Source organism: Ochotona princeps, chromosome 5 (genome assembly GCF_030435755.1).
Source record: "Ochotona princeps isolate mOchPri1 chromosome 5, mOchPri1.hap1, whole genome shotgun sequence".
Lineage (NCBI taxonomy): Eukaryota > Metazoa > Chordata > Mammalia > Lagomorpha > Ochotonidae > Ochotona > Ochotona princeps.
In genome coordinates, this window is record NC_080836.1 from 84108742 (window position 1) to 84135269 (window position 26528).

General features: G+C 38.9%; 1 protein-coding gene across 5 annotated transcripts in view; it reads right to left on the bottom strand.

The window, feature by feature from the left end:
* Nucleotides 1-10263: 10263 nt before the first annotated feature.
* The window catches only part of LANCL1 (LanC like glutathione S-transferase 1), a 32559-nt gene continuing 16294 nt past the window's right edge, over nucleotides 10264-26528 (bottom strand). For 4 of the 5 annotated variants that reach the window (XM_058664949.1, XM_058664951.1, XM_058664953.1 and 1 more), the window contains exons 4-9: nucleotides 25832-26039; nucleotides 19053-19188; nucleotides 17811-17957; nucleotides 14747-14929; nucleotides 12394-12570; nucleotides 10264-10710 (exon numbers count right to left, since the gene is read on the bottom strand). In XM_058664949.1, coding sequence (XP_058520932.1) covers nucleotides 10297-10710; nucleotides 12394-12570; nucleotides 14747-14929; nucleotides 17811-17957; nucleotides 19053-19188; nucleotides 25832-26039 — 1265 coding nt within the window. In that variant the 3' untranslated portion in view covers nucleotides 10264-10296. Of the gene's footprint in view, nucleotides 10711-11334; nucleotides 11408-12393; nucleotides 12571-14746; nucleotides 14930-17810; nucleotides 17958-19052; nucleotides 19189-25831; nucleotides 26040-26528 lie in introns of all 5 variants that reach the window. The other variant, XM_012926275.2, reaches the window with a different exon arrangement.

A 26528-nucleotide genomic window follows, 5' to 3' on the forward strand; every position in this document is an offset into this window, starting at 1 on the left:
AGTATACAATAGTACAATTGAGCGCACAATGTCTCCAAACATCCTGTTATGTGCCTACTTTTGTCCTGGAATTTGCCCTAGTAAAAGTAATGTTTTCCTTAAGAAATGGCTGGATAATATCTTGCAACTGATGGCAATCATGGAGGTACAAAGAGTTTGTTTACCATGTGCCTTGAACTGTTACAACACATGATATGACGCATTTTAGTTTTTCTCACCACAGAAAACAAAAGTATATGGGGCATCTTCTAAAGGGAAACAAATGTGAACCCCTTCAAAATGGCTTAAAATCTCTATCTTATATTGGCACTTATGTTTAGGGAAAGAAAACAGTTTATAAAGATAAAAGGAAGTTTCTTGTAAAAGCCCTCTGTTTGTAGATCGGCTGAGCTGCCTTGATCCCTTTCACTGCCCTTTAACAAAAGACCAAAAAGCAATTGAATCAGCACTAGGTGAAGGTGATGGTAACTAATGCATGACTTGATTATAAGATTTAGCAAAGAATCTATGTTATATGCTTTTATAAGATCCTTTTATGAACTTTTAATTCTGTACTCTTAGTATTCTAAGCAATATTAGTTTGTTTGTGTTTAGTAAAACATTGATTTTAAGTATAAGTAAATCATTTGTCACTATGTAACCACATGCACTGCCAACCGTGGAGTTCTTGGCTTCACCCAGGTGACTGTAGGTTTCAGTGAGTAATGATTGTTGAAAATGTTTTCCTCAGGATTGTTTTTTGTATTCTCTTAACCATGAAGTAAAAATGAAGCAGTTGGATATTGTGCAAAAGCTTGTGATGATTTGTGTATAAATAAAGAAGGCAGCTTTTCTGAGTTGTCCATTATGAGCATCATGCCATAGTGGTCCATGTCTTATCTCTTATTATCGTCTCGCCGATCCACGCATCCTTTACAAGCTCTCAGTCAGCCAGAGCTGGTCTCCGGCAGAAGCCTAAGAAGGCTTTCAGATATTTTGTTCAAGTTCTTATATATTTTCAGAAAAGCTTGGTTAGTGGGAGAGGGATGTGGCAATTCTTCCTATCCCAATGCCTACCCTAGTGGCAATTCCCAAGCTATCTAAAATGTTTTACAGTTCTTTAATGATGAACATTTGTAGTTAGAGGTACCAGGAGAGATTATTGGGAGCAACACTAACACTGTGGGTTTGAGTCTGCCCGGACTGAGGGTAGGGGATTTGAAGCCAAGCTTCATTTAGTTTGAGCTGCAGAATTTTTTTTTTAATTAAACTACATTTATTTCATTTTATGACACAGTTTCATAGGCTCTGGGATTCCCCCCAACCCCTCCATAAACCCTCCCCCCACATTGAATTCCTCCATTTTGTTACAGTAGTACAGATCATAACCAGTCATGATTCCTTCATTGCAGACATGGACCATGCAGAGAGTCCAGCATCTTATTGTCCAGATAAATTCAACAGTTTCATTGGGAAACCATCCCTGGTCTGAAAGTAGGGCTGGCAGAATAGCATCCCCTCCAATGAAAAACCCCTACACAATTTCAACATCAGTTTACAATATCATGAAGTTAATTGACATAGTATTGAGAATAATGTTGAAAGTGCAAGTTCTTAACCACATCCTGTAACTACTTCATTGAGCAGCAGAATTCTTAAACTGATTGTTGGGGGAGGTACAGAGCACCACATGGACCCTGATGAGGTGGGTGGGGGCATGCAGAAAGGCTCCTTGGTGAAGTTTATGGTGCTTTTTCTTAGCTGTTTGTAATGTCCCAGGTGTGGGGCTTTCATGAAGAATAAATACTTCTCTAGCCTTTATTTTATCTGCATCCAGTTTCATCAGACCTTGGAGTTCAGGCACAGTGTCCCCATACGTATTTGGAGGAAATCACTGGGTCAATTGAGATCCCATGCAGATTGCTATAATCACAAAGGGCAGCCTGGGAGTCAGAAGAATGGATCACAGAGGGAGCCTGGAAATGGGACCTGTTGTACGAATTTGCCACTAGCCTAGAGGGAGATGTAGAAATTTGCCCAGTAGGTGATCTTTAATTATTACATTGTAAGGAGTTTCTGGAGTTAGAAATTTGATCTTTTCCCTAAAGAGGAGAATCTGATGGGTAGCCCAAGAATGATAGAGTGAAGGATGCTTATGGAGAAAAAGGATGCCTGAATGGAAGAAACCTCATGCCATTTTCCACTGTGATCAATGAAGTTGCCCAAGTCTAAGTGAATTTGGGAGTCTTATTTTCTGGCCACTGTTACTTAGTCTATATTGTTGCCAAATTGAATTGCAGAAAAAGATGAGCCTCTTCGGCATAATTTCTAGGATCTTGGATATAGGATTTTAAGATTATGGGAGGAGAGCCCACTGTTGACAGGGAAAATCTGGGCAAGCGGAGACGCTAGGGTGGACTATGTCAGCCAGTAGATCCTGAAGAGATTGCATCGTACTTAGAATGGCGAACTCGGCAGCAATTCAGAGCATGTCCCACACTGGGGACCCTGGGATGATTGGGAGGTTGGGTGTGGCTTCTCCCTTTGTCTCTCTCCTTCCTTCAGATACAGGAAGGAAAAAAGAGAATGTGGAAACAATGCTCTACCCACTTTCCTGTAGTCCTTGACCCTTTGAGCCCTAATCAACTATGTAAAGATCATAAAAAAAATTATGGGAGGAGATGCTTATGCTTAAGCAATAGTGTTTTTCAAACAGAAAAGGAGTGGGATGAGTCCCAAATGGTTGAACGAGAGTGGAGAGTGAGGGGAAGGGGAACAGGTAGGCGTCTCCAGATGGCTCACTCTATCCTGAAACAAGCACACAGCGATTTCCAAAGTTAGAGGGATCAGGCCAGAGGAGGGACCCTGATCTAATGCTAGGATTTCTCAACAGGAATGCATGTCTTTTTGGGAGGCAGCTGGGGTACTCAACAGGGCTCAACTCCCAGAAATGTTACTAGAATGGAGTGTAGAAGGAGCAATGGAGAGGAGACTCCATAGACTGCCTTGACTTTCCGTAAGTTTCCTCGGTTTAGCACCAAATTGTTAGCTGTGAGATGCTCATTTAATATGTGTGGTTCTGGTAGTGTGGAATGCCCCTAGGAGGCATTGTAATTCTAACACTCCCATAAATATTATTGCTGGGGCAGTAAAAATCCTGCTATGGTTGATGTTATTTGTGCCCGATGGCCTCGTAGATAATTACAATTTTCAATTAGGAATTTAAAGAAATGATGGGTTGTTCTTATTTCTAATAAAGCTTCCAGACTTCCTGGGTCAGCACTGAACTCTATCTCTTCTATCCTATCTCAGTATGCATGTCCTCTGTGTACTTGCTTATGGCACTTAACCTGATTCTGAAATGACCTCCAAGGCAATGTGGACTCATAGCACTTTACGATATTCTCATAGGAATCATGAAAAATGGCAGAGGATGGCAAGTAAAGGAAAATGATACATTTCATATGAATCCATTACTCATAACATGCCGAAGAAGCTTAGGGAAGAGGAATGCAATTGATCTTTTTTTGTGCGAAACTTTAATTTTTATTAAAAATAACAAGTATGTTTCACAGGTAAAATTCTGATAAGATAATAATTCTCCCCTCTTCTCTCAAGTCCCACAAAAATATCTTTTGTTAAAATATTTATTATTTATTTTTATTGGATAGTCAGATATACAGAAAGGAGGAGAGACAGAAAGATCTTCCATTCATTGGTTCACTCCCCAAGTGGCTCTAATGGCTGGAACTGAGCTGATCCGAAGCCAGGAGCCAGGAGCTTCTTTTGGCTCTCCCATGTGGGTGCAGGGTCCCAAGGCTTTGGGCCATCCTCTACTGCTTTCCCAGGCCACAAGCAGGAAGCTGGATGGGAAGCAGAGCAGTTGGGACATAACCTGTTACCCATGTGAGATACTGGCTGTTGCAAGGTGAGGACTTTAGCCATTAGGCTTCTATGCCAGGCCTCCATCAAAATGTCTTTTAAAGGTTATCAATCTTGGTCCCTTGTAAGTCTGGGTTTTTTTTTTTTTTTTAATACTTAACATGAAATGCAGAGTAACAAACAGAGGGAAAGAGGGAGAGAAAGAGAAGCTTCTGTCTTCTGGTTCATTCCGCAAATGGCTGCATCAGCAAGAGTTGGGCTAGGTTGAAGCTAGAAGCCAGCAAACTCCATCCTGATCTCCCCACACAGATGTTGCCATCACCTGTTGCTTGCCCAGGTGCATTGAGAGCTGGCTCAGAAGCAGAGCATCCAGGAGAGCGCGTGTTAGTATTGCAAGCCATGGCCTAATGTGCTGTCCTATAGCATCAGACCCTTCTTACAACTTCTAAATGGGGATAGAGGAAACTTTGTCCCAAATTAGCCTCGACAATCAGAGTTGTTTCAATGTAATTCTTTAGGTGGAATATCTTCCCTATGATTCGCACTGATTCTCAGATCTCACGATTCTCTGGATTGAAAACAATTTCTAACTTCTTGGCAGTTGTTCAATTCACAAAAGAAATCTCTTTTCCAGTTCTTTTCTTTGACTTTCTACATTTGCCACTTTAGAAGATTGACCACCTCAAGACCAGATTCTTTGCCTTGACATTGTACTGATGTGCGTCTCTTCACAAACCAGATTCCAATCAATTCAGGTCTTTCATGTTCTTGCTGATACGACATGTGCCTTTGACTTCGCAGATTCTTCCAACTCATCAATTTTTAACCTTACTTTTTTTTTTTTTTTTGCTTAGTCATGATAGATTATCTAGCCTCCTGGTATTCAATGTAAGCTCTTAGGCCAGCCTAGACATTATCAGTAATTGGTTAGATATGTGGGCTGTTGGACCCAGTGAGATGGCTCAGTAGCTAAAGTCCTCAACTTACAACAGCCAGGATCTCATATGGACACTGGTTCGTGTCCCAGCTGCTTCACTTCCCATCCAACTCCCTGTTTGTGGCCCAGGAAAGCAGCAGCAGATGGCCAAGCCTTGTGACCATGCATCCATGTGGGAGACCTGGAAGAGGGTCCTGGCTTCGGATCAACTCAGCTCTGGTTCTACGGCGACTTGGGTTGTAAAGCAAAGTGAACCAATGGACCTTCTCCTCTTCTCTCTATAAATCTGCCTTTCCAATAGAAATAAATCTTAAAAAAAAAAAAGAAAGAAATGTGGACTCTTAGGCTTCATCCATCCTGCATTCTACATTCACTTCAACAAGAACCTCAGGTGATCTGTTTCCACACTGATAATTGAGACACCCCAACCTCAAGGTTTCTTTAACAAATTTCTTTGACAGCCAAACACTTTCCCCTTTGCTCATCATTCACCATCTCAGTCCTGGGGTGTTTCCCTACTACATTGAAATGACTGCTTATATGTATCTCCACAACTTAACAGTTTTTTTTGTGAACAGATAACACCTTCCTAATCCTAGCTCAGTGCTGTAATCAGCATTATTAAAGCAGCACAGTGAATACTGTTTGAAGTTCTTCAAGCTAGTTGCCATAATGTCATGCAAAATGGCAGAATCAATGAACTATGTATTCTGAAGTACACATTTGCATCTTAACAGAATATTCCTGAAAGCAATGCATTTAGTATAAATATTAATAATACTGACAGTGAAAATTTTTGGAGGGAAGCAGTTTGGGGGGAGTGATGTTTTGTCTTCAAATTTTCTTCCATCTGTCCATCACCAAAATGGTTCAAATGAAAGGACTTTTCAGTCTTCTCTGTGTAAAGAGACCTAGATACATCTGAAACTTATGGAACATGGGAAGGATTGCTCAGAGGGGTTAACAGAAGCATTAGAGTATGTTTTCTTGTGGTTGCTTGTCCAGTCCCCTTACTTCTTCATCACGCTGTGTCATCAGAGCAGGTTTGCCCACTTTACGTACATAGAACCCCCACCCAGGCACCTTGCATGAAGGCATCTTCAGGTACTTTGGGAGATTAGAATAGCATGTCCTAGCAAGAAGTTGAGTGTTGCACACTCAGTTAGATAATACCAGCAAGAGGGTGCAAGTTAATTTTTGAGTGTTAAATCCTGAGCAAACTCAGTTTAAGCCATCTGCTTTCACCATGAGCCACGTCTCAAGTTACACACGTCTTAATATCCCTAACTCCATTAGAGAAAAGGAATTAGGCAATTGTGACACTACCAAAAAACTGATTTATCAAGAGTCCTGCCTTTCTTTGCATAATGATGTGCTCACAGTGATTTCTCTAACCTTATCCGGAGACTGACAGAACATCAACTGTAGATTTAATGTCACCAAGATTGTAATTGCATGTAGATGAATAGTTAGCACAAAGGAGAAACATGAAAGTGGTTAACTCTAAACAGCATTCCTGCTAAAATCCATTTCTGTATCCTCATTGTTTTATCTTTTAACTTCCCGTTTTGTTGCTTTCTCCCATAACTCGTCAAATTATTGCTAAGCTCTCAAGGGTGCACCAGCATAGGGCCTCTGGGAAATAGTGTTTGGACAATTGACACAATGCAACCAAAGAAGTCAATATTGGTCTCCACTGTCAAAAAAACGCAAATAAATGAAGCCAATATTCTCTTGCTTTGTCCGACCTATAGCTTCAGAAAGAAAGAATGAATTTGAATGGGCAACAAAAAGAGGAAGCAACTTTTCAGGGGACTGTAAAATATGTTTCTGTGTTAGAATACTAGTAAGAATAGAGAACACACAAGACTTTTAACTGAATATAAATGGAGAATATTTTGAAAAAAATAAATCACAGAAAGATTACTATTCTCTTCTACTCAGACATTATGATAAAGTGGCAAAAAGTTTTCCTAATGTGAGATTAGGAAAAAATAAACTACCATGAGAAAATCACAAGAGACAAATTGCTTCTTTACCTTTTATTTGTTCATGAGATTACAATTGTGCAATTTAATGTGCTTGTCATTATTTTCCTTTAGTAGCAGGATGTGCAGGGGAGTGGTAAACTAAAGAACAGTGCTAGCTGGCTTTGTCGATTAAAATGTTATCTTGTGGAGGGGAAGTGAGAATGCTCCAAGCATAATCCTGTAGTCTCTGTGTGACCTCAGCAAGGCTCTGTACTCTCCATGTCTCATTCATGCATCTACTGAGACTTGATGTTATCATACATATTTCATTCAAAGGAGAAATAAAAATAACTGCATTTACACTTGGTGTTGTAAGTTATTCAATCAATAGATTAGAAGGATGAAGGACATTTTAATCATTGGTATCAGAGATCAAAGTGTAATTTGAAGATGAAAAAAAGTACTTTAGTTAGGCAAACCTCTGCTGTGCTAAGTGACACTAACTAGCTGTGTCATGAAAAGTAACGGGACAAAGTCATCCCAGGTGATTCAGCAGAATTCCTTTTCAATCTCTGCATTCACATTTTATAATTATATCTCATTTAATCCCCTCTTCCATTTGATGTACATTTCAGAAATGGTCAGTTGGGAAATCAATTTCTAGAATTAGGCCTTTAGCTAATCAGGGCAGGATAGATTCTCATATGTATGAGATATGGTTAATCTGCTACTCTGCTTGAAGCTTAGATTCTTCCTAATTCTGTAATGATCAGATTTAAGAATATTCTTCTCATATAAAATTCTATGTAGTAGAAATATTCTATGTAGTAGTGCAAATCTTATTTAAACCCAGCAATGAATAGAGTACACACAAATTTAAAACAAAAGCCATCATCTGTCATTGAATGAAGGTATTCTCAAGTTTAAATGGAAGCAAAAAAAAAAAAAAAAACCACGATAATATATAGTCCTAATAAAATTTTATTGAGAATCAGTGCAGCTCCTTTACAAGAACATAGAAACACCTGGGATTCCAGCCCTTCCAGTAAATGACAATGTAACATTGGGGTGGTTTCCCTGAATATCCCATCTATAAATAGAAAATAGTTCTACAGCTCAACAGCACAAAAAATACAGGACTGGGGTGTTGTGATCTGCAGGACTAGGGTGTTCTGATCTGCTTGGGGGAAGCAGAAACGGAATCAGAATTCAGATTGCCTAATTCAGAACTGCAGATGAGCGCTCTTCAGTACAGGAGTATTTCAACGAATGTGCAATCTTTGTATTTCAAAACCAGCTGGCAGAAGGCAGGGTATCACAAGATTAGACCCAAGTTAACCCAAGCATGCAGAAGCAGAGAACGTTCTTTTAGTTCAGTCATTTAGGGGAGTGGTAATATGGAGAGAAATTGGCTTTACATCTACTTTTACTTAAAACCCTGCCTGCCATGAAGGCTTTGATGCCAAATGACTGACATCAAAGATGAAAAGGGAGTAAATGGCTCTAAGGATTAAAGACTGACAACTCAGAGAGACTAAAGCCCAACAGGATCCATGGAGGTGGCCCTGAGGATGTTAACAGCTGTTAATGTGATCAAAAGTTAACTACTGCAATTTCCCATTACTGTGTGAACAGAAACATAACACAGGATAAATGAACATTGCTGGACAAGCTTTGAAGGCTGCATTACCTAGTCTGCATGGAGATAAGAGATGGTATTGGGCTTTTGCAAAGTTTTCTTCTATGAAGAAAAAAATGAGGAAAAATGTGCCTTTCAAAATTAATAAAGCCAGTGTGAAGTTTTCTTCAGTCATTTCACAATGTTAAGGTACTGGTCTTCGTAGGATCTGCTTGAGTTTTAAATCCTATCAAAGCTGTCTTAGCCGTTAAGCATGAAAAACACAGACAATTGCATGAATACAAAATCTTGATAGTTTAAAAAGTCTTAAAAAATGGAAAAAGAGGAAAGAAATCTGAGTTGTGTTTGTACTGATAATGATTTCTAAGAATTGTATTTGAAATTTTCTTTTTCCTGCTTTGACATTTTCCTTGGGTTAAACTAATCTGGATACTTCAACCACTGTAATCAAATCTCTGTATCATGGAATGTGTTATTTTTTTTCTTTTCCCCCTTAGTAATGGTGGTAGCTAAAAGTACAGGCACAGTATGGGAAGACAATTACACCAAATGAGCTTTATTCTTTCAAGTTCGATGCACAGCCAAAGGCAGTCAGTTTTCTGCGCTCTATTTTTACCTATTACTGTAAACGCTGACAGTGTTGATCCAAAGCTTGCACTCAGCTTTCCACAGCACTTCAGAAATCAGAGAGGCTCAACTCTCTGATTTACACAGGTCACAGAGGGAATATGCTAATCCCAGGAACTGAGCAGTGGGCTGCTTTTTAGATCCTACTGGCAGTAGCCTCTAACAGGTCAGATAATTTTCAGTAATACTAGCTATTTTGTTACTAAATGGAAAGTAACAAAGGAACCAGCATATACTCAATGTGGATTTGGTGTATGGTTCCACAATATTCTAAAACTTGCATGGTTTTGTCACTAAGAGATCCTTGAAATAGGTATATTAAAATTTCTTATATCCTATTTTTTAGAGCTGTAAAATATTCCAAAATCAATCAAAAAAGAGAAAAAATGGACCTTGGGATTGGCAGCAACGGAAGAAGGAGGAATAGAGCTGCTGAGTCTAAACTTTCAGGCAGAATTTGAAGCACCAGAGTCTTCATCTGCCAAATCCAGTCTAATTCTTTGGTCTCAGAAATTGTGTTGTTTAGCCTGAGTCAAAGATGAACAGCATTTTTACCAGAAGTTTAGTGTTTGTATTCAAGTTACTGATTGACTATATACAATTCCCTTTTCTGCCTCCATTTAAAAATAAAATTCTATAAAATTTTAGCAAAAAGGCTATTTTTTTGATAAATTGATAGGAGGCCAAATGTTTTATGGCTTTTCCAAAATATCTAGGACTAAAGGACAGTCATATTTCAATGTAAAATCAAATACCAGGGGAAATTTAGAATAGGTGGACTGGAATCCTATGTCACACACAATTTACTTACTGATCTCAATACTAAAGTACAGACAGATATATGTAAACAGTTCCAAAATACTAGGTTATTTCAGAGAAAGCAATAAACTGTTATTGTTAGCTTATCTTGAACTAACTTTCAAATGAGAATTTTCACAATATCACATTTTAAAAGTTTTTCATAAAAATGTTGCCTTACAGAGCCTCACAGACAAAAAAAAGAAAAAGCAAAACTTGAAAGTTATGTTTACCTTTAATCTATGTAAGCAGCAGACATTTCAAAAACAGTATTTAGGTCCTTAGTAGAGTTTGTGTAACTTGAATACTGTTCTTCTAGAAGTTAAAGTTTTGTCCCCTTTCATAACCAACCACTTATAGAAACTGAGTCACAGCAGGTGTCTGGCCTCCTTGTTAAGGAGAGATGTTAAAGAGGAGAGGCAGACGGCACTATTCCACAATGGTCCTACATTTATCTTAGTTTATCAACAGTTTCTTTCAAGAACATTTTTGGAACTGTAACAGATGGTTACAATTATAAACTTAATTTTCTCCAAGCCATGAAATAAATGTGTATGACCTCCAAATACAGCGCATCCCTTCTTGAGCAGGAAACAGAAGTTAAAGGATTTCCTCACAGATACTTTTAAATAAATACAAATACCAAAATAAGAAACTGAACTAAAGATAAGTTTTGAAAGAAAATACCAACCAAGAACACTTTTGATTTTGTGTTTGCTTGAGAAGCACAAAAGCATACAGCCAGGTTTGAATGCACAGCCTAGACGATCATGCTTAAGTTGCAGGAGGCATGCTTTCCTTTCAAAGTTCAAATGCAGGGAATTTGGCTTTCGTGGGGACCAACAGATCAGCCAGGAAATAAATTGTTCCAGCCATTCCTGGAGAAAGAGAAAGAGGTAAAAGTGATTATATCAAATGATTCCAGTTTTCATTATCAAGTGTATTGTGACATTAGTGATAACAATCTATAGGGTGTGGAAATCTAAATTTACTATTACGCATCACAGAATTGAAACAGAGGATCCCAAATGAGCTGCTCAGGCTTTAATTTACTTTGGTTGGTTTTGTTTGTTTGCTTGTTTTCTATGCAGGCAGAAGACAGGATAGAGGAATGAGACAAATCCAAGCCACAGCCCTGTCATTTATCATCCATGAGGTTCTTTACCAAGGCACCATGGACCACCTGGGCTGACCCTATCATCTGTGACACGAGGATAATAATACCTGTATGTTGTTGCCAAAATGGTTTATGACAGTGACTTATGATAGTGTCTCACTCCACAGATGGGAGTCCATGTAGTTAATACTGTTACGGGGTCTGGAGTAGTACAAGCGTTAACTAGTATTTAACATTAGGAAGTAACATTAGGAAGTAAAAAAGTAATACTTGTTAAAGAAGACTATAAAATTAATTGATATATCTTAAATTCAGCTATATTGATTACCAAGAAGAGAATGAGATGCTGATATTCTAAAGCAAGTGAGGAACATGTGGGGGATACCTTCGAAGAGGGAGAAAGGAGTGTCCGGTGTTCTGCATCCATGTTCGCCATAGTCTAAGCACCATTCTGCAAACTGAAATTGGGGTTGAGTTAAACGACTGTGGTTACTTCAGCCAGCAACCCTAAAACCTGCTACTGTCCCCAAGGATTACTGTGAGAAGTCAAACTGCTGCATCTGAGAAAAGGGACTGCTGAAAAGAAACAAATGGTACTGCACCACGAAGGCATTTAATGAGCTTTTACAAGCCACATAACACCAAGGTTAACAAAGATCAAAGAAGCAAAAATCACCCTTGACTTTCTTATTTTATCCATAAATGCCTCTTAGTAAGGACAAAGTATGTTCCTCTCAAAGAGAGTTAATTAATTGAGCAGCTTCCGAAAGATGTTCCTTCAGGAACTTATCTTGTTACCTGTAGACTGGGCTTAAAAATAAGCCAACACACTGCTATTCTTGTTTCTATTACCATTCTTGTTTTTATTGTCATTTGCTCAGTGTCACATGGGTCATGTAGTAGCATCATTTTCTACAAGAAGGTTTTTGATTTTCTTTTTCATCACTTTAGCGACACATTGGTCATCCTGTAGTCTGCTGTTTAGTCTCATGCTGATGTAAGTTTTCTGTTATTCTCCCTGTTGTGGACTGTGTTTTCTGGCTCTGTATTTAAGGGGATATATAACAGAAGTGCATCAGAGACTGACATGTCCAGAGTGAGCAAAGTGCAGCATGCATCTCTGCATCCAGACCAAAGGTGGACAAACTGTTGAATATATCCTGACAGTAGGAGGCTGGACTCTCTGACTTTGTCCATGTCTGTAGGAAAACATTTTAATAGCGGAATGATGAACATATAACTCTTCATTAAGGACCACCCATTGTGATGCTAGAGGGGAAATCAGTAAGTGGGGAAAGGGTTTGGGGAAGGGGATGGGAAATCCCAGAACCTGCAGAACTGAATCATTAAAAAAAGAAGCAGCAGCAGCCAATTCAATCCAATGGATTAGGTTTCCACAGCCTCCTGGAAGAGCTGCATTCCTGCCTGTGGCTCTGACTCCTACCTTGCAAGCCCTGTACAGGCACTTCATGTCCTGTGTGAGGTTGTACAGTGTCAGGAAGGCATAGGCGTTGCCTGCGGCACCGTGGCACAGCCCGTATCCTTTCTTCAACAGCCCGTACTGCCAGATCACATCCGTGCACTGATAGGCATCAATAAGGTACTGCTCCTCTTTGAATACCTGCAGGCTCAAGGAACTCGAGTTTTATTATGTGGGATATAAAAGAAAGTTCTATTAGCATTTGTCCCAAGAGAAAAAGAGATGAGAAATTCCAACTGACTAGCTTTCCTGCCTCCTTTGTAAACAGCTGAGCCTGATCTCCTCAGTACTAAATTTACCTGCACAGGCTTCGTATATGTGAATTACTAGGGACACAGTACTGAACTTGCAAATTATTGTTTCTGCTACTCACTTTTCAAGGAACATGTGCTATCCTCTTCAGTAACTAAATGGCCTTCACTAGTAAGACGTTTCTTTACACACTGGAGAAGAAACTGTCACTTATTAACACAAAAGTTGATTTAAAGACACCGAACTTTCTAAGAGAAATATAGGTAGATCTGTATAATTTGTTGCCTTCCATATCTTGAACAAAGATTTGGAAATTACCCTGAGTAAATATTTTTGAGATCTTTTTGCAGCTTAAAAATGGAAGCCAGTTTTAAGGTTTTCTTACACCCAATTTTCTGACATATACAAAATTTATATGAGATTTTAGTGCCTGTTTTTAATCTGTACAGTGGTTATTTGTTGATTTGGCACCAATATTTTGGTATAATTCTACCCCTATTTTCTTCCTCAAGCAAAAACTGTTCCCGGGGCCAATGCAGTAGCAGGGTAAGCTAAAGCCTCCACCTGCAGTGCTGGCATCTCATGGGCGTTGGTTTGAGTCCTGGCTGCTCACTTCCACTCCAGCTCCTGGCTTATAATCTGGGAAAGCAATGTAAAAGGTTTAAGTCCTTGGGCCCCTGCACCCACACAGGACACCTGGAAGAATCTCCTGGTTTGGGATCAGCTCAGCCACAGCCTTTGCAGTCATTTGGACAGTGAACCAGCATATGGAAGATCTTTGTTTTTCCTTCTTTCTGTAAATCTGCCTTTCCAATAAAAATAAATAAATCTTAAAAAAATAATTTCCTTTTCTGATTGCTATTCTGAAGTAGCATGATTTTTAAGAGTGATGTCTTTATACAATTAATTGGCATTTACTACATCAACAATGTTGAATAACCATCATTGCTACTTAAGGTTCCAAAATGTTCTCAGCATTCCAAGCAGAAAATCTGCACTTTCTACTCTGTTCACCTTTATTCTACTTTGTCTCTATGAATTTGCCTGGATACTGGATTTGTTCTGGATACTGCATACTGATCATCATATCTTCTGTGTACAATCATACAAATATTTGTCCTTTCATGCCTGGCTTATTTCACTTAGGCTATTTCAAGGTTCACCTATGTTGTAGTATGTATCAGGATTTCATTCAGTTTTTAATGGCTGAATAATATTCCTTTGCATGTTTATATACCATTTTCTTTAAAACTATATCTACTAATGGGCACTGAATTATCTACTTTTTGGCTATGTTGAATAATGCTATTAAGAACATTGATGTCAAAGTATTTGTTGAAATAGTTTGTTTTTAGTTCTTTTGGTATATATTTAAGAGTAGGAATGCAGGATGATATGTAATTATATATTTACTTTTAGGAACTGCCAAACTTTTTTTTTCCTGTTTATAGGTACTATTTTACTTTTTACTTATTTGAAAGGTGAAGTTGCAGAGAGAAAGTCCTTTTGCTGGTCAACTCCCTAAAATGGCCAGAATGACCAAGCTGGCCAGGTCAAAGCCAAGAGCTTCATCAGGGTTTGCCATGTCACTGCTGGGGCTCAAGGACTCGGGCCATCTTTTGTTGCTTTCCCAGGTGCATCAGCAGGAAGCTGGACTGGAAGTGAAGCAACAGGGACTTGAATTGGTGCCCATATGAGATGCTGGTATCACATGTGGTGGCTTAACCCATTACACTACAGAACTGGTCCCCAAAGACATTGTTTTACATTGTTTACAATGCATGACAATTCTTTCTATTTCTAATTGAGCTTGTGCGATACTTAATTTGTGTGTAATATTGATGCTATAATGTTGGCTACCTACCACTAAAACTGTCACCTATTTAATAAAATAATGTCTGTTATGGTACAGATCAGAGAATGATTGCAATCCGGCTGGTTAAGGAATCTTAGGTCCAATAAGTGATGTAGGCATTGCTCCTAAGGATTATGATAAAACCAACTTGAACTTGTAAGATGCTTTGTTACTTTCCCTTACTACTAAAATGAGAAAATATACACCTACCTTATAGGCCTGGATGAGCATGTAGATCACCCCAGGGGCACCATGGCACCAGTGGACAAGCAGATCTCGACTATCACCCACACAGGGAGGGTAATTACCAGAAGGGAATTTCAGTTGGCAGACGTAGTCCACACTGGGTTTGACCAAATTGTGCAACTTCCCTTGGCTTACTTGAAGGCTGGGCTACAAAACAGATGGAATTATTAGTTGTGCTAAAGCACATAGACACTTTCCAAGAGCTCAGTGTAAGTTGTAAAACAGAGAAGAAGCATGCCAAAGAGGAACTGGGAGGTCATTGCAATGTCTTGGATTTTATCCAATTTAAAAACCTACCAGATATCTTTTATTTTAATCTTGTGTTATTTTGTGAACTTACATAATTCATCCAACTAAAACTGTACTATCAAATAACTCTTGTGGCTTTCTATATATATTATTTCTCAGTTTTTGTCGTTATTCACATGAATATTAATGATTTTCAGTAGTGGTTGAGAATGTCAGTGTTAGAAGAATTTCCTAAGTTCTCAATACTTACCACAGGCAATGAGATGCATCAGACAAAGCAAATAAACTTTCATGATTATATTTAGAGAAGTGATAAACACTTCTGAAAGGACACTTACAAGAAAAGAGACAGCAAACTGCAGCATGATGCTGAATGAAGTCTTTTTGTTTTCAAGTTTTGTTTTTGAACATTTATTTTAGAGAGAGAAATACACACACATAGACACAGAGATACACATAACCAAGGCAAAAATAGGAGCCTGCGCCTCCCTCCAAGTCTCCCATGTTAGTGACAGGGAACCACGTACTTGGGCCACCTTTTGCTTTCACAGTTGCACTGTAAGGCACTGGATCTGAAGTGGAGTGGCAGAGACGAGAACTGTCACTCAGATGGGATGCTGACATTGCAGATGGAGGCTTAATATGCTGAATCAAAACACTGGCCACTAGATAAAGTCTGTAGAGGGTTTAGGATTGGTCTATATGTGGGATTATTTTTGTTTACTTATGAGCCACCTTTTTTTTTTTAAAGATTTATTCATTTTATTACAGCCAGATATACAGAGAGGAGGAGAGACAGAGAGGAAGATCTTCCGTCCAGTGATTCACTCCCCAAGTGAGCCGCAACGGGCCGATGCGCGCCGATCCGATGCCGGGAACCAGGAACCTCTTCCAGGTCTCCCACGCGGGTGCAGGGTCCCAAAGCATTGGGCCGTCCTCAACTGCTTTCCCAGGCCACAAGCAGGGAGCTGGATGGGGAGTGGAGCTGCCGGGATTAGAACCGGCGCCCATATGGGATCCCGGGGCTTTCAAGGTGAGGACTTTAGCCGCTAGGCCATGCCGCCGGGCCCGAGCCACCCTTTTTAATACAAATTTTTAGTATCTCTTTTTTCCTTGCTGTAATCCCAATGTACTTCTCATTCTTTAAACAACAGTGTGTTGTTTTGATAGGCAGGGGATGGACTGTATTGGAATAAGGGGTGGAAAGTGAGAGAAAGTGAGGGGAATGAAGCACAGGCAGGATGTAGTAGGAATGATATGACAAGGACAGTGCAGCTCTTACAAGATTCTGAAATGCACCAAGTCCTGCAGGGGACATACAATGTGTGTGTGTGTGTGTGTGTGTGTAGAGTATTTACATTCAGTGTAAAGTGCTAGAGTTCAAGTGGACTTTCACCAGATTTGCATAAATCATTCAACACAGCCAGAAAAATACTGCTTTGTTTTATTTGATAAATAGATATTAACTGGAATGGAATTTCAGGATTAATATGAAATAATTTTAAAGAGATAATAACCTGCAAACGGAAAAAAATCGATGCTTAGGTTTACAACTAACAAAAGGAAGCAGGGGGATGAAATACTGATAATCTGTTTCAGTGATAGGTCAGTGAGGTTACCCAGCCACCGACACCAGTGATTCTAACTCATCCTTACACTTCAGAAGACACAGATGTTCCTGGAAACTTTTTAAAGACTCTACATTTATTTCTGGAATAGAGACATTAAGGGAATGTGCCAGAAAATTAAAGGAATTTTCCAGAAGACTATTCACAAAACTTCTATTTGGGAATTGTAAATATAATAGTTGATATCTGATTACCACTAACACTCAAAGTATGACTTTGCATTTGCAATAATGACCTTGAGTTTTCAGCATTGTAATCACTACTTAGTTACAGGTAGAGGGAGGTCAGACACTGACTCTAGATTATACAGCCAGCCTCTCAACCAGTAGGTAATCTGATTGTCTAAGTACTCATGTTGACCATATTAATGAACCATGCTCCTGTAACTCGTACCATACTTCAGGAAGATAAGCAGGATACCTCTGGGGCCATTAAAAATCAGCTATCTTTTGTCATGAGTTTTAATTTTTACTCATAAATGCTGATTTCTCCTCATAGCTTAATCAATCTCCTAAAATGACATGCTTAGGAGAAGTCTTTGACCTCCTTTCCCAAATTACGTTTGCTGCAGTAAATACTCTTTATCTTCAATGTATGCAACTTTGGCTGATGTCCCCTAGTAGCATTAGAACCAAAGAACAGCACGGGTGAGCATATTCAGCTTCTTTTTTTTTTTCTGGTAAGTTACACAAAATCAATTAAGAAGTCTCCTAAGCTTTGCTCTCCAAGCAAGCATTGTGGCAACCAGTACTCATTTGTTTTCTATTGATTTTGTTCTTACTCCTGGAACTCATTTAACTGGGTTAGGCCTTATAAAGTAGAATAATAATCTTAATTCAGTTCATTTTCTAAAGGAGAAAAGCAGAAGACATTCATTTACAATTATGGGTCAAAATAACACAGTCTGCAAAGTAGGATTAGGCAGGTAAGGTAAGAAAGGGGATATTAAGATGATATTTATAAGGGCTACAAGTTAAATATCTCAAAGCACAGTGCCTTTTATATTTATAAATTTTAAAATATGCCTTGGGACATAATACTCTTCCTTGTGTAGGTCATGTACCTGCAAGCAGAAATTTACAGATAACACATGCCAGACATCTAAGATAATACATGACAGACAGTAAAATATCACCATACTCACTGCTTACCTGCATCAGGTAGTAATAAATGCCTGCTAGGCCATGGGCAGCCCCCACATAATATTCCTGGTACCATTCATACATAAGTGGAGTCTTTCCTGTAAAGTTTCTCTTCCTAGCTAGGTTTTCTCCAGAGGTTAAAACTGTCTCACAAATCTGCAGGGAGAAAACCAACCAAAAATCACAGATAATTAGAATAAAAAGCTCCCATGAGAGGCAAAGAAGGACTCAGTGTAATTCTACAGAGAAGCAGAGAAGAGAGGAGCACATGAAGGATCCTGGATGCATCACTTGTCAAAGGAAACACAAACTCCTTCAGGCACAAGAGGAGACAAAGGCTAGACAGATGTTCTTTACCTCAGATACTTTCGACTAGAATGTTCAAACTTTGGAGTTTTTTCAGATTTTGGAATGTGTTTGCACACTTTGTTGGCATAGTATCCATAATTTGAGAAATATCACCACCAAAAACAGGCTTTAGAGTATTTTTAATTTGGAATAGGGATGTTTAACCACTGCTCTGCATCTGGGAAACAAGATCTAGCCCTAATCTTCTGAAAGTCCCTCCCAACTTTGAAATGAACAGGTAGGCATTCTCCTTCTTTTTTAAACATTTTCTTTTAAAGACAGAATTACAGACAGAAATGGAGAAAAGCTCTTCCATTTTTCTGGTTTACTCCCCAAATGACTGCAATGGCCAGGGTCAGATCAGGCCAAATTCAGGGACCCAGAACTTCATCTGGGTTTTCCATGTAAATGGCAGGGACCCAAGCACTCAGGCCATCTTGCACTGCTTTCCTAGGTGCATCAGCAGGAATCTGGACTAGAAAGGGAGCAGCTGGGACTCAAACCAGCAGTCATATGACATGCCCGTGTCACATGTGGTAACTTAACCTACTGCACCACAACACCAGCCACTAGCCCCTTGCCCTTCCAGCTCAAAGTCACGCTCTCCATTGTTCCCAGCAGCACTCAGTGCAAGACTATGGTGGGTCTAATGTTTGACCTTTGGAGGTTTAGATACCCCAGTATCCCACTTAAAATGACAAGATCAGTAGTTTAAACAGATAGTAAGTGGATCCTAAAAAGATTCCTAAAAGGGTGAAAGGGAGGGAAAAAGGGATATTAAAATATTCTTAAAGTAATATCTCCAACTTGCATTGAATCTATTAAAAACAAACTCAAACTTAAAATTAAAAAAGAAACAAAACAAAACAAAGTGATTCCTTAAAAGGCACAAAAATGTAGTACCTGCTGAATGTGGCTTCGAGGAATCTTCTCCTCGCCAAAGTTCTTATTGACAAAGAGAAGAGCATAAATGTAGCCCATTCGTCCATACAGCATTTCACTTGGAGCGTGGGGATCAATCTTATTTAGATGAATTAGCCTAGAAGCAAAAATATATTTCTAAAATAATCCAAAGAAGGGCACATACAGCATATGCTTAAAAATGATATTTAAAAAATACATACACACTAAATTTTATCATCCATCTATCTTTGGGAGAGTCAAGTCTCAAAGATTAACCTTTAGTTAGATTTGTTTTATCCAGTTTATAACCAAACAGAAACACAAAATACAAATAATGAAGAAGAGATTTGCACAGCTAAAACTACTTTTAACTTCCCTACTTCTTCTTGGAGACACACCTAAGACTCAAGTTTTTGTCGGTAAGCACAGACACAGCAAGAACTGCTGGCTGTGATGGCAGTTATCCTGGAGAAAAGACAGAGGACACTCACATGACCATCAGTTTCCCCAAAATTAAATGCTGCTGCATCTCACTGATGCCCTTGCTTATTTATGTTTACCTGTCATCAGGCCAACCTGGAATGTCTGTACAGCAGCCTGTTCTACCAAAATGCATCATCTATGCAAACAGCAGAAAGCTATCGGTCAATCTCCCTGTCTCAGCAGTCCCTCAGCCTTCTAGTTCTTATCTTCACAAACAACCTTGCCTGCCAACTATTACATATTCTGAGGCTTGTTTCGATTGAGGATTCTTGGATTTTAATAACTTAGAGTATTCTATCATATGGACATTGTACTGTATTAGGTTGTCAGGCTCAATTCAGACAGTTTTGGTTCTGGTTTCGGTTGAGGATAGCTCCATACCTTGACTAGATGGAGGACTCTGAGGAGTCAATATTAGCAAACACTCTGGGGAAGAATACCATGGAATTGGTGGTACCACCATATCAATAGTGAGGTTACCAAATTGATTACCTCAGTGGCAACTGAGACATGAGGCGACACCCACATGGGATTCTACTGTCTCCCATGCTACAAACACTAGCCCCTATCTGTTCCCTTGTGCCCCAAGTCAAAAGCAGTATTTTGCTAGTTATAAAGAGGAAAGCAATATGCCCCTCATAAGAATCAAAACGAAGGCAGAGAACCTTCCTCAGCAATCTGAGCTGTTATGGTCCCAGCATTGTATGGTACAGCCCCATTCCTTTGCTTCTCTCTCAGGCAATAAATGTGACAGGTAGAAAATAAGTCCTTGCTGTTTCAGATTGGTGTTGTGATAGGAAATTTTGAGAATGCATCTCCAAGATCCATGGATTAGCCTACACATTCAGTGTAGTCCTATTTCAGTTATTATACTATTTTAAATATTAGTTATGCTTAACAAAATACATTAGTATGAACAGGCAAAGAACTTCTGAGAAAAGAACAGTTCCAAAGGTGCATTAGTCCTATTAAATGTCAGGAGGTAGCTCATTGACACTAAATATATTATTAATCTGTTATTAAACTTTCTCATCTATAAAATGAAAAGCCTCTCCCATTTATTTGTTATCTGTGTGGAAATTTACTCTGGTTAAATATAAACAATATATTGTGCCTCTGTATGAATGCTATCTAACTTTGTTAACACACCAGGGATGGTTAATTAGTACTTGAACGATCAAAATCCCACACCTGGGGTAATCAGTTAAATACATCATATGTGAACTACTCTATCACCAGGAATTCAGAAGTGTTCAGACTTGAAAGAATTTTATCAAAATCCACACCAGAGGACTTGTTAGTAAGGAACAGCAGAGAATGTCTTTCCAAATGATGGAATGCGTAGTCATGTTGGCTTGGAGGTTTAGGAGACAGAATAGGCTCTATACACAGATAAAGGCTAAGGGCTTGCTCTGAGCTACAAGGACAGGAGCGAGGACTATTTGTTTTATGTATTCACATATTGTTTCTAATAAATGCTTGAACATTTGGAGAATTAGACAACCACTTATGCTTTTATTTTTAACACACCTGATGGTAAGGCTATAGAGGAGGGAGTGAATAGTCCCTGCTGCTAACTTCTGAAGGCTGTCAATACATAACAAAACCCAGCAACAAAAACAGCAAAACTCTGTGGCCAAGTCTGCCAATTGCTACTACCAGGCTACATGCCAATGGCTACCGTGAGGGTACCTCAGCTCAGCAAGGAGGGTTCTTGGGAAAGGGGAAAGAATTCCCGTTCCCACCACCTCCTAAATTGGGGGAAGAGGCAAGGATTGAGAAAAAGTTATGAAAAGGTTTCTAAGAGAAGTTACTCTCCAGTAGAAAAGAGGCATTTGAAAAAGTCTGGCAAGTGGCGGTTACAGAAAAAGTTAAACTTCATGTTTTATCTCAGCAAATGTAGGCATTTCATATTAAATATGCTGATTCTTCTCTTGTATTTTTCCATTCTACAAATAGAGGTAATGAATTCACAGTGGTAATAATAGTTACCGTTGGAATAAAGTCACCATGGTATTTAGGTTTCTTCCCATGTTTTGGTTAACAGTTGATCTCTGCTCAACATCACTGGGTCAGTATGGGCAGCAGGATTATGGGTCATTTTGTTTTCCATATTGGCACCCTACACTCTCACACACCTCTAATTCTTTTAAAGAACTTAAGAACATTTAGTAAGAAAAACCCAATTTTGCTCATGCCAGAACTGGCAACTCACTAACACTGCCATCAAGAAGGCAGAATCTGTTGATTAGATACAAACTCAGCTGTTACAGTAAATAGAATAATGTCTCAGAGTTCAGATAAAAACCTATTATCAAGTTTTTATATAACTGTATCACCGTCATAGAACTTGAATTTGAATAGCACTTTCAATTTACAAAGGAGATTGAAAGAAGTATTCAAAATGGGAAATTACTTCAAAATTTAAATGCAAACAATACTCTTTGGAAGTATTATTCAGGAAATCATTGTATTAGCTCCACTGATATTGATATTAAAATGAAATGTTTGAAATAGAAAATGCTACTCCTTTATTTGCAAATGTTCTGACTTATACTACCAGTAGGTGGTGATAATAAAATTAGCATTCCAATTATTTTAGTCAAATTTGCTGACATTTGGTGCTACACAGCAAATGTCTTTTGCATACTTAATAAAATACTGCTCAGAGTACCTTATTGAAACAATACAATTTCATGTAATAAAGTGTTCTATCTTATTCTGTATTTGAATTCAAACTGCTGAAATCAGTTTGGTCTGATAACTTTTAATCGTATATTTTACATGCTATATGCTCAACATAAAATGAAATAAAGGCATTTATAAATCAAAATAGTTATTTTGTGCTTCCAGAAACTGTAACCCACAAGTACACCATTGCTGCTCCATGTATTTGGCATGTTGATATGCTAATAAGACAATCTTTGGAAGAGATAAGAAAGCCTCTGTTGAAATGTCACTGAAGAAGAATAAAGATACAAAACTCCACTCCTAGCAGTATTTCCCCAGAGTATCATTGGATAGTTTTCGGTCTTGTCCACAGTCCTGTTCTGACCCATCACACTATAAAGGAGAGAAGTCACACATTTCCTCTCTGAAAGCCCAGGTTTATCATTCTCAGTACCAGCCTCAAAGCACTATACATGTCAGAGTAGTCACCTAATAGAGTACAAAATGGACATTGTTCTCTATTCACATAGTGACACCAGGGTATCTGTGTAGAAGGTTGGGTACAAATGGGCACTATCAATTGGTTATAGTGCATAGTAGAAAGAACTAGAACTATATACTGGCCTTGCCACCAGCCCTGTTGTCTTCCCAGACCACTTATAGGACAGTCTGATTGTAAGTGCGTACACACACGCACATACATATACACATGCACACATACACCTCCTTTTGGGAAGTCAAAGACTCTTCTAAGATGAATGAAAATGCTGTATCGACACTGAATAAAATTTGCAGGTGCTACCTATCTCTAGAGTTTCTCAGGTCCTTAAGGGTAAGAATTTGTTTGTTAGGGCAACAGTGATTTCTTGGATTTCAGATATTTGGTTTAACATTTAGACCTTATGTGATTTCAAAGGTCATTTTGGTCTCTAAAGCTTAAAAGCCATGACCCTCAGAGATCATCACATTAAGAAAATGTCTGTGATATCACAAGAGGGTTGTGATGTGAGAATTAGAGTTATTTTTTAATGTCTATTGCAAAGGTGAGGGGATTGTAGACCTATGTGGGTCACTGACTTGGATGGGATTGGGAAAGGTGTATCAGAGAAATGTTTCCATTTTCCCTGCTATCTACAAAGGGTAAACGGATTTACTGCTCCTTGCTATCAGACTATGTTAGTGCCAGAGGACAGAGGTGGTCTCTTGATGTCACCTTAGGGACCCCAGTGGGGGAAGAATGTCTTGGTAATGTTAACTTGAGTAGGTTGATTGCTCTGAGGAGTTGCTGGCTTCAGTATACCCAAGGAGACAAATTCCATCTAAGGTCTGCTGCTTCTCCATGTCTATGTCAGTGTCCACAGATTTGGGTGCTTGCTGTAGAACTTGGCCTGAGGTGTTGCTCAACCTGCTTTCGTTTCAATCACTTGAAGAGGTTCTTGAGGTCTTCTGTTAGATTAGAGGAGTTGGCTATCTTGTCTTTTATGTGCATCTGGGGCATGAAGTCAGGAACAAAGGCATCCCAGTTTTGCAACATTTGTTCTGAGCCAGGACCATATATCAATGGGATGCCGTGAGAGGAGGGATCAAGTGCAATGGCCAGGACAGGGAGACCTCTAAGCGTCCACTGGGCTGGTCCTCAGACCCAGGTCTCATGTGCCTATTCTGTTTCCAAACCCCAATCCTCATGTTCTCCAGTGGGTACAATAGCCTGGCCTAGAAAGATCCTTCCAAGTCCCCTCCCCTGGTGTGCCCCCTCTTGGTCTCCTTTGTGTCAGTGGGTATAGTGGCCAGGCCTGGTCCAGCCGTCCCCCAGCCCTGGTTCCTGTGCTTACCAGTGGGTGCAATGGCCTTCAGTCAGGGAAACCCTCCAGAAAGCACACCAGACCGCTCCCCAAATCTGGATCTCCTGTGTGTTAGCAGCTACAGTGGCCTGGCCTTGGGAAATCCTCCAGAACCCTCTATCTAACCTACTTCATGTCCCAGCTTTCTCATCTGTGGGGTAGTCGACTGATCCAAGGAAGCCCTAGCAAGCATTTTATGTATCTCAAATATACCTTCAATGGCCCCATCACTACCCTGTGCTGCACTTAATTTTTTTGCATGGTGTTTGAACACGAAATCCAAACTATTTGAATGCTTAATTTTCACTGAACACCTAGTGAGATTCTGCACACTGTAAACTACTGCCACTTGGCTTGAACATGAAAATATTTGGGGAATAGCTCGAATTGTGTATAAAATTTAGGGACCACATAATTGAATTTGATGGTACTAGTGACTGAATGAATGAATTTTAAAGCAGATTTGTTCCTTATGGCTTTGCACCAACTATGCAAAAAATCAAAATGGTAATTCTTTTGTTTCAAATTCAGGGGAAGATGGAACAGTTCTTATACTAGGCGGTCTTATACAAGTCATATGCTATGGAAGGAACACACTTTAATTAGTAAACTTTTTGGGGCAATCATCTGGTCAAACTCACTAGAAGATTTTATGGTGAACACCAACCCTGAAATGGAATATTCTGGGTTTTTTTTTTCCCTGTACATAAAAAGTATGTATTACAGCTTTTGTTTTTAAGCTACACTTTATAATTTCTGTTCCTGTAAGAAAAGGTATTCTAAGTGTATACATCAATTCAGGGAATAATCTAATATAGCAATTCTCAAATCATTATATGTAGAGCAAAAGATTCTTCCTGGCCTGCCTACACTGTAATCTTATTACAATCTCCAGTGGAAAGAGCTGAGAAAGTTTTAGAGTACAGGAAAAATTTGATAGAGGAAGGACAATTTACGTGTGTATACGAGTGTGTGCACGTGCACCTATGTATAAACAACAGGAATGCAGATGATTCTTAAAGTACAACACAATCATATCTTAAAAAGCCCAAAAGACCTATAAATATTTATTACCACATAGAACTATAAAGTTATCCATGATCTTTAATGAACTAGACCAGTGATATTATCCTAATAATATTAGATATGATTATACACATGTGTATGTGTCAGTGTCTGCAAGCACATGGGGAGCCTTAGCACCCCTGTATGCACTGCCACCAGGCAGATGGATTTCTTGATAGAATTCTGAAATGGTACTCTAAGACAATGTATTCAACTTTATTACCTCAGAAGTTTAGTAATTTGTTATAATTTACAAGCCTATAGGGGCCTTTCATGATTTACATTTAAAATTAAAATTTCGATTTGTACATCACTGCTACTAAAAAAAAAAAGGCAGTTTTGAATCAGTTTATGGTCCTTTTATTGGGCTTGTCCCATATCACCAGTAAAAAATGAACCACATTTCTTTGAATTATTGATTTTGGGAAGCACCTTGGATTACTAATCACTCAGTTAGGATTTTGGTATCATTTACATTCCTAAACTGATATTTGATCTATGTCCTAACACTTTCTATAATATTTCTTGCAATAAAATGGGGTTTAAAAAGGCCGTTCCTTAGCTACAGCATAGGAATATTATGAAAATTGATCAAAATGACAGTAATAAGATTTATCTGCTGAGAGCAAAGTAAACTCAGTAGAATGTTCTTTAACCAATGTACCAAAAGTAACACATAATGAGGTCTAGCTAATCATCCTCACAGAGAAATGTGATTACCTTGCGATGCAATCTTCTGCCTGCTTCTCATTGTTCATCTTGTGATACAGCACAGCGGCAACTGCCAGTGGGCCTGCATCGCCACAAAGGAAGGTGATGGAACGCTTGGTCAAACAGTTCAGACTCTGCTTTACATAGCCATGTGCCATCTGCAGGTAGGCAGGGTCCCCGAAAACATCATAGAGATGTAAGTAAAGCACAGCGATACCTAAGGCAAAAAGAAAGCAATGTGAAGTTGTGGACAGGGTAGTTGATGTTCTTATTTTGGTTTACTGCAAACTCAGTAGTATTGCTGCTTTTGATTTTTAATAATGTGTAGCAAATACATAAATAACCTTGAAGTCCAGGTGACTTTCATTCTAGGTTCAGCTCTATTGCTTTGCAGCTCTAAGAGCCAGGCACAAACAAACAGCTTATAAGTCCTCAGTTTCTTCCTCATTACAACACAAATAATAAGGATTCTCACACGCTGCCTGACAGACACACAATCTACCGGTAACCCTCACTGTATTCCAGTTATTGTGAGTGGTTTTCTTGTTAGCTAAATGATAGATGAAGAAACTATGGCTCCAAATAAATAGACACCTATAATTTAACAAATCAGAATTTAATAAACTAGAAATGCTCTGTTCTTGTGACCCAAAGAAATTCGAAGAGTGCAGAATGAAAAATGCAATTTCTCTTTAAACAAAGAAGT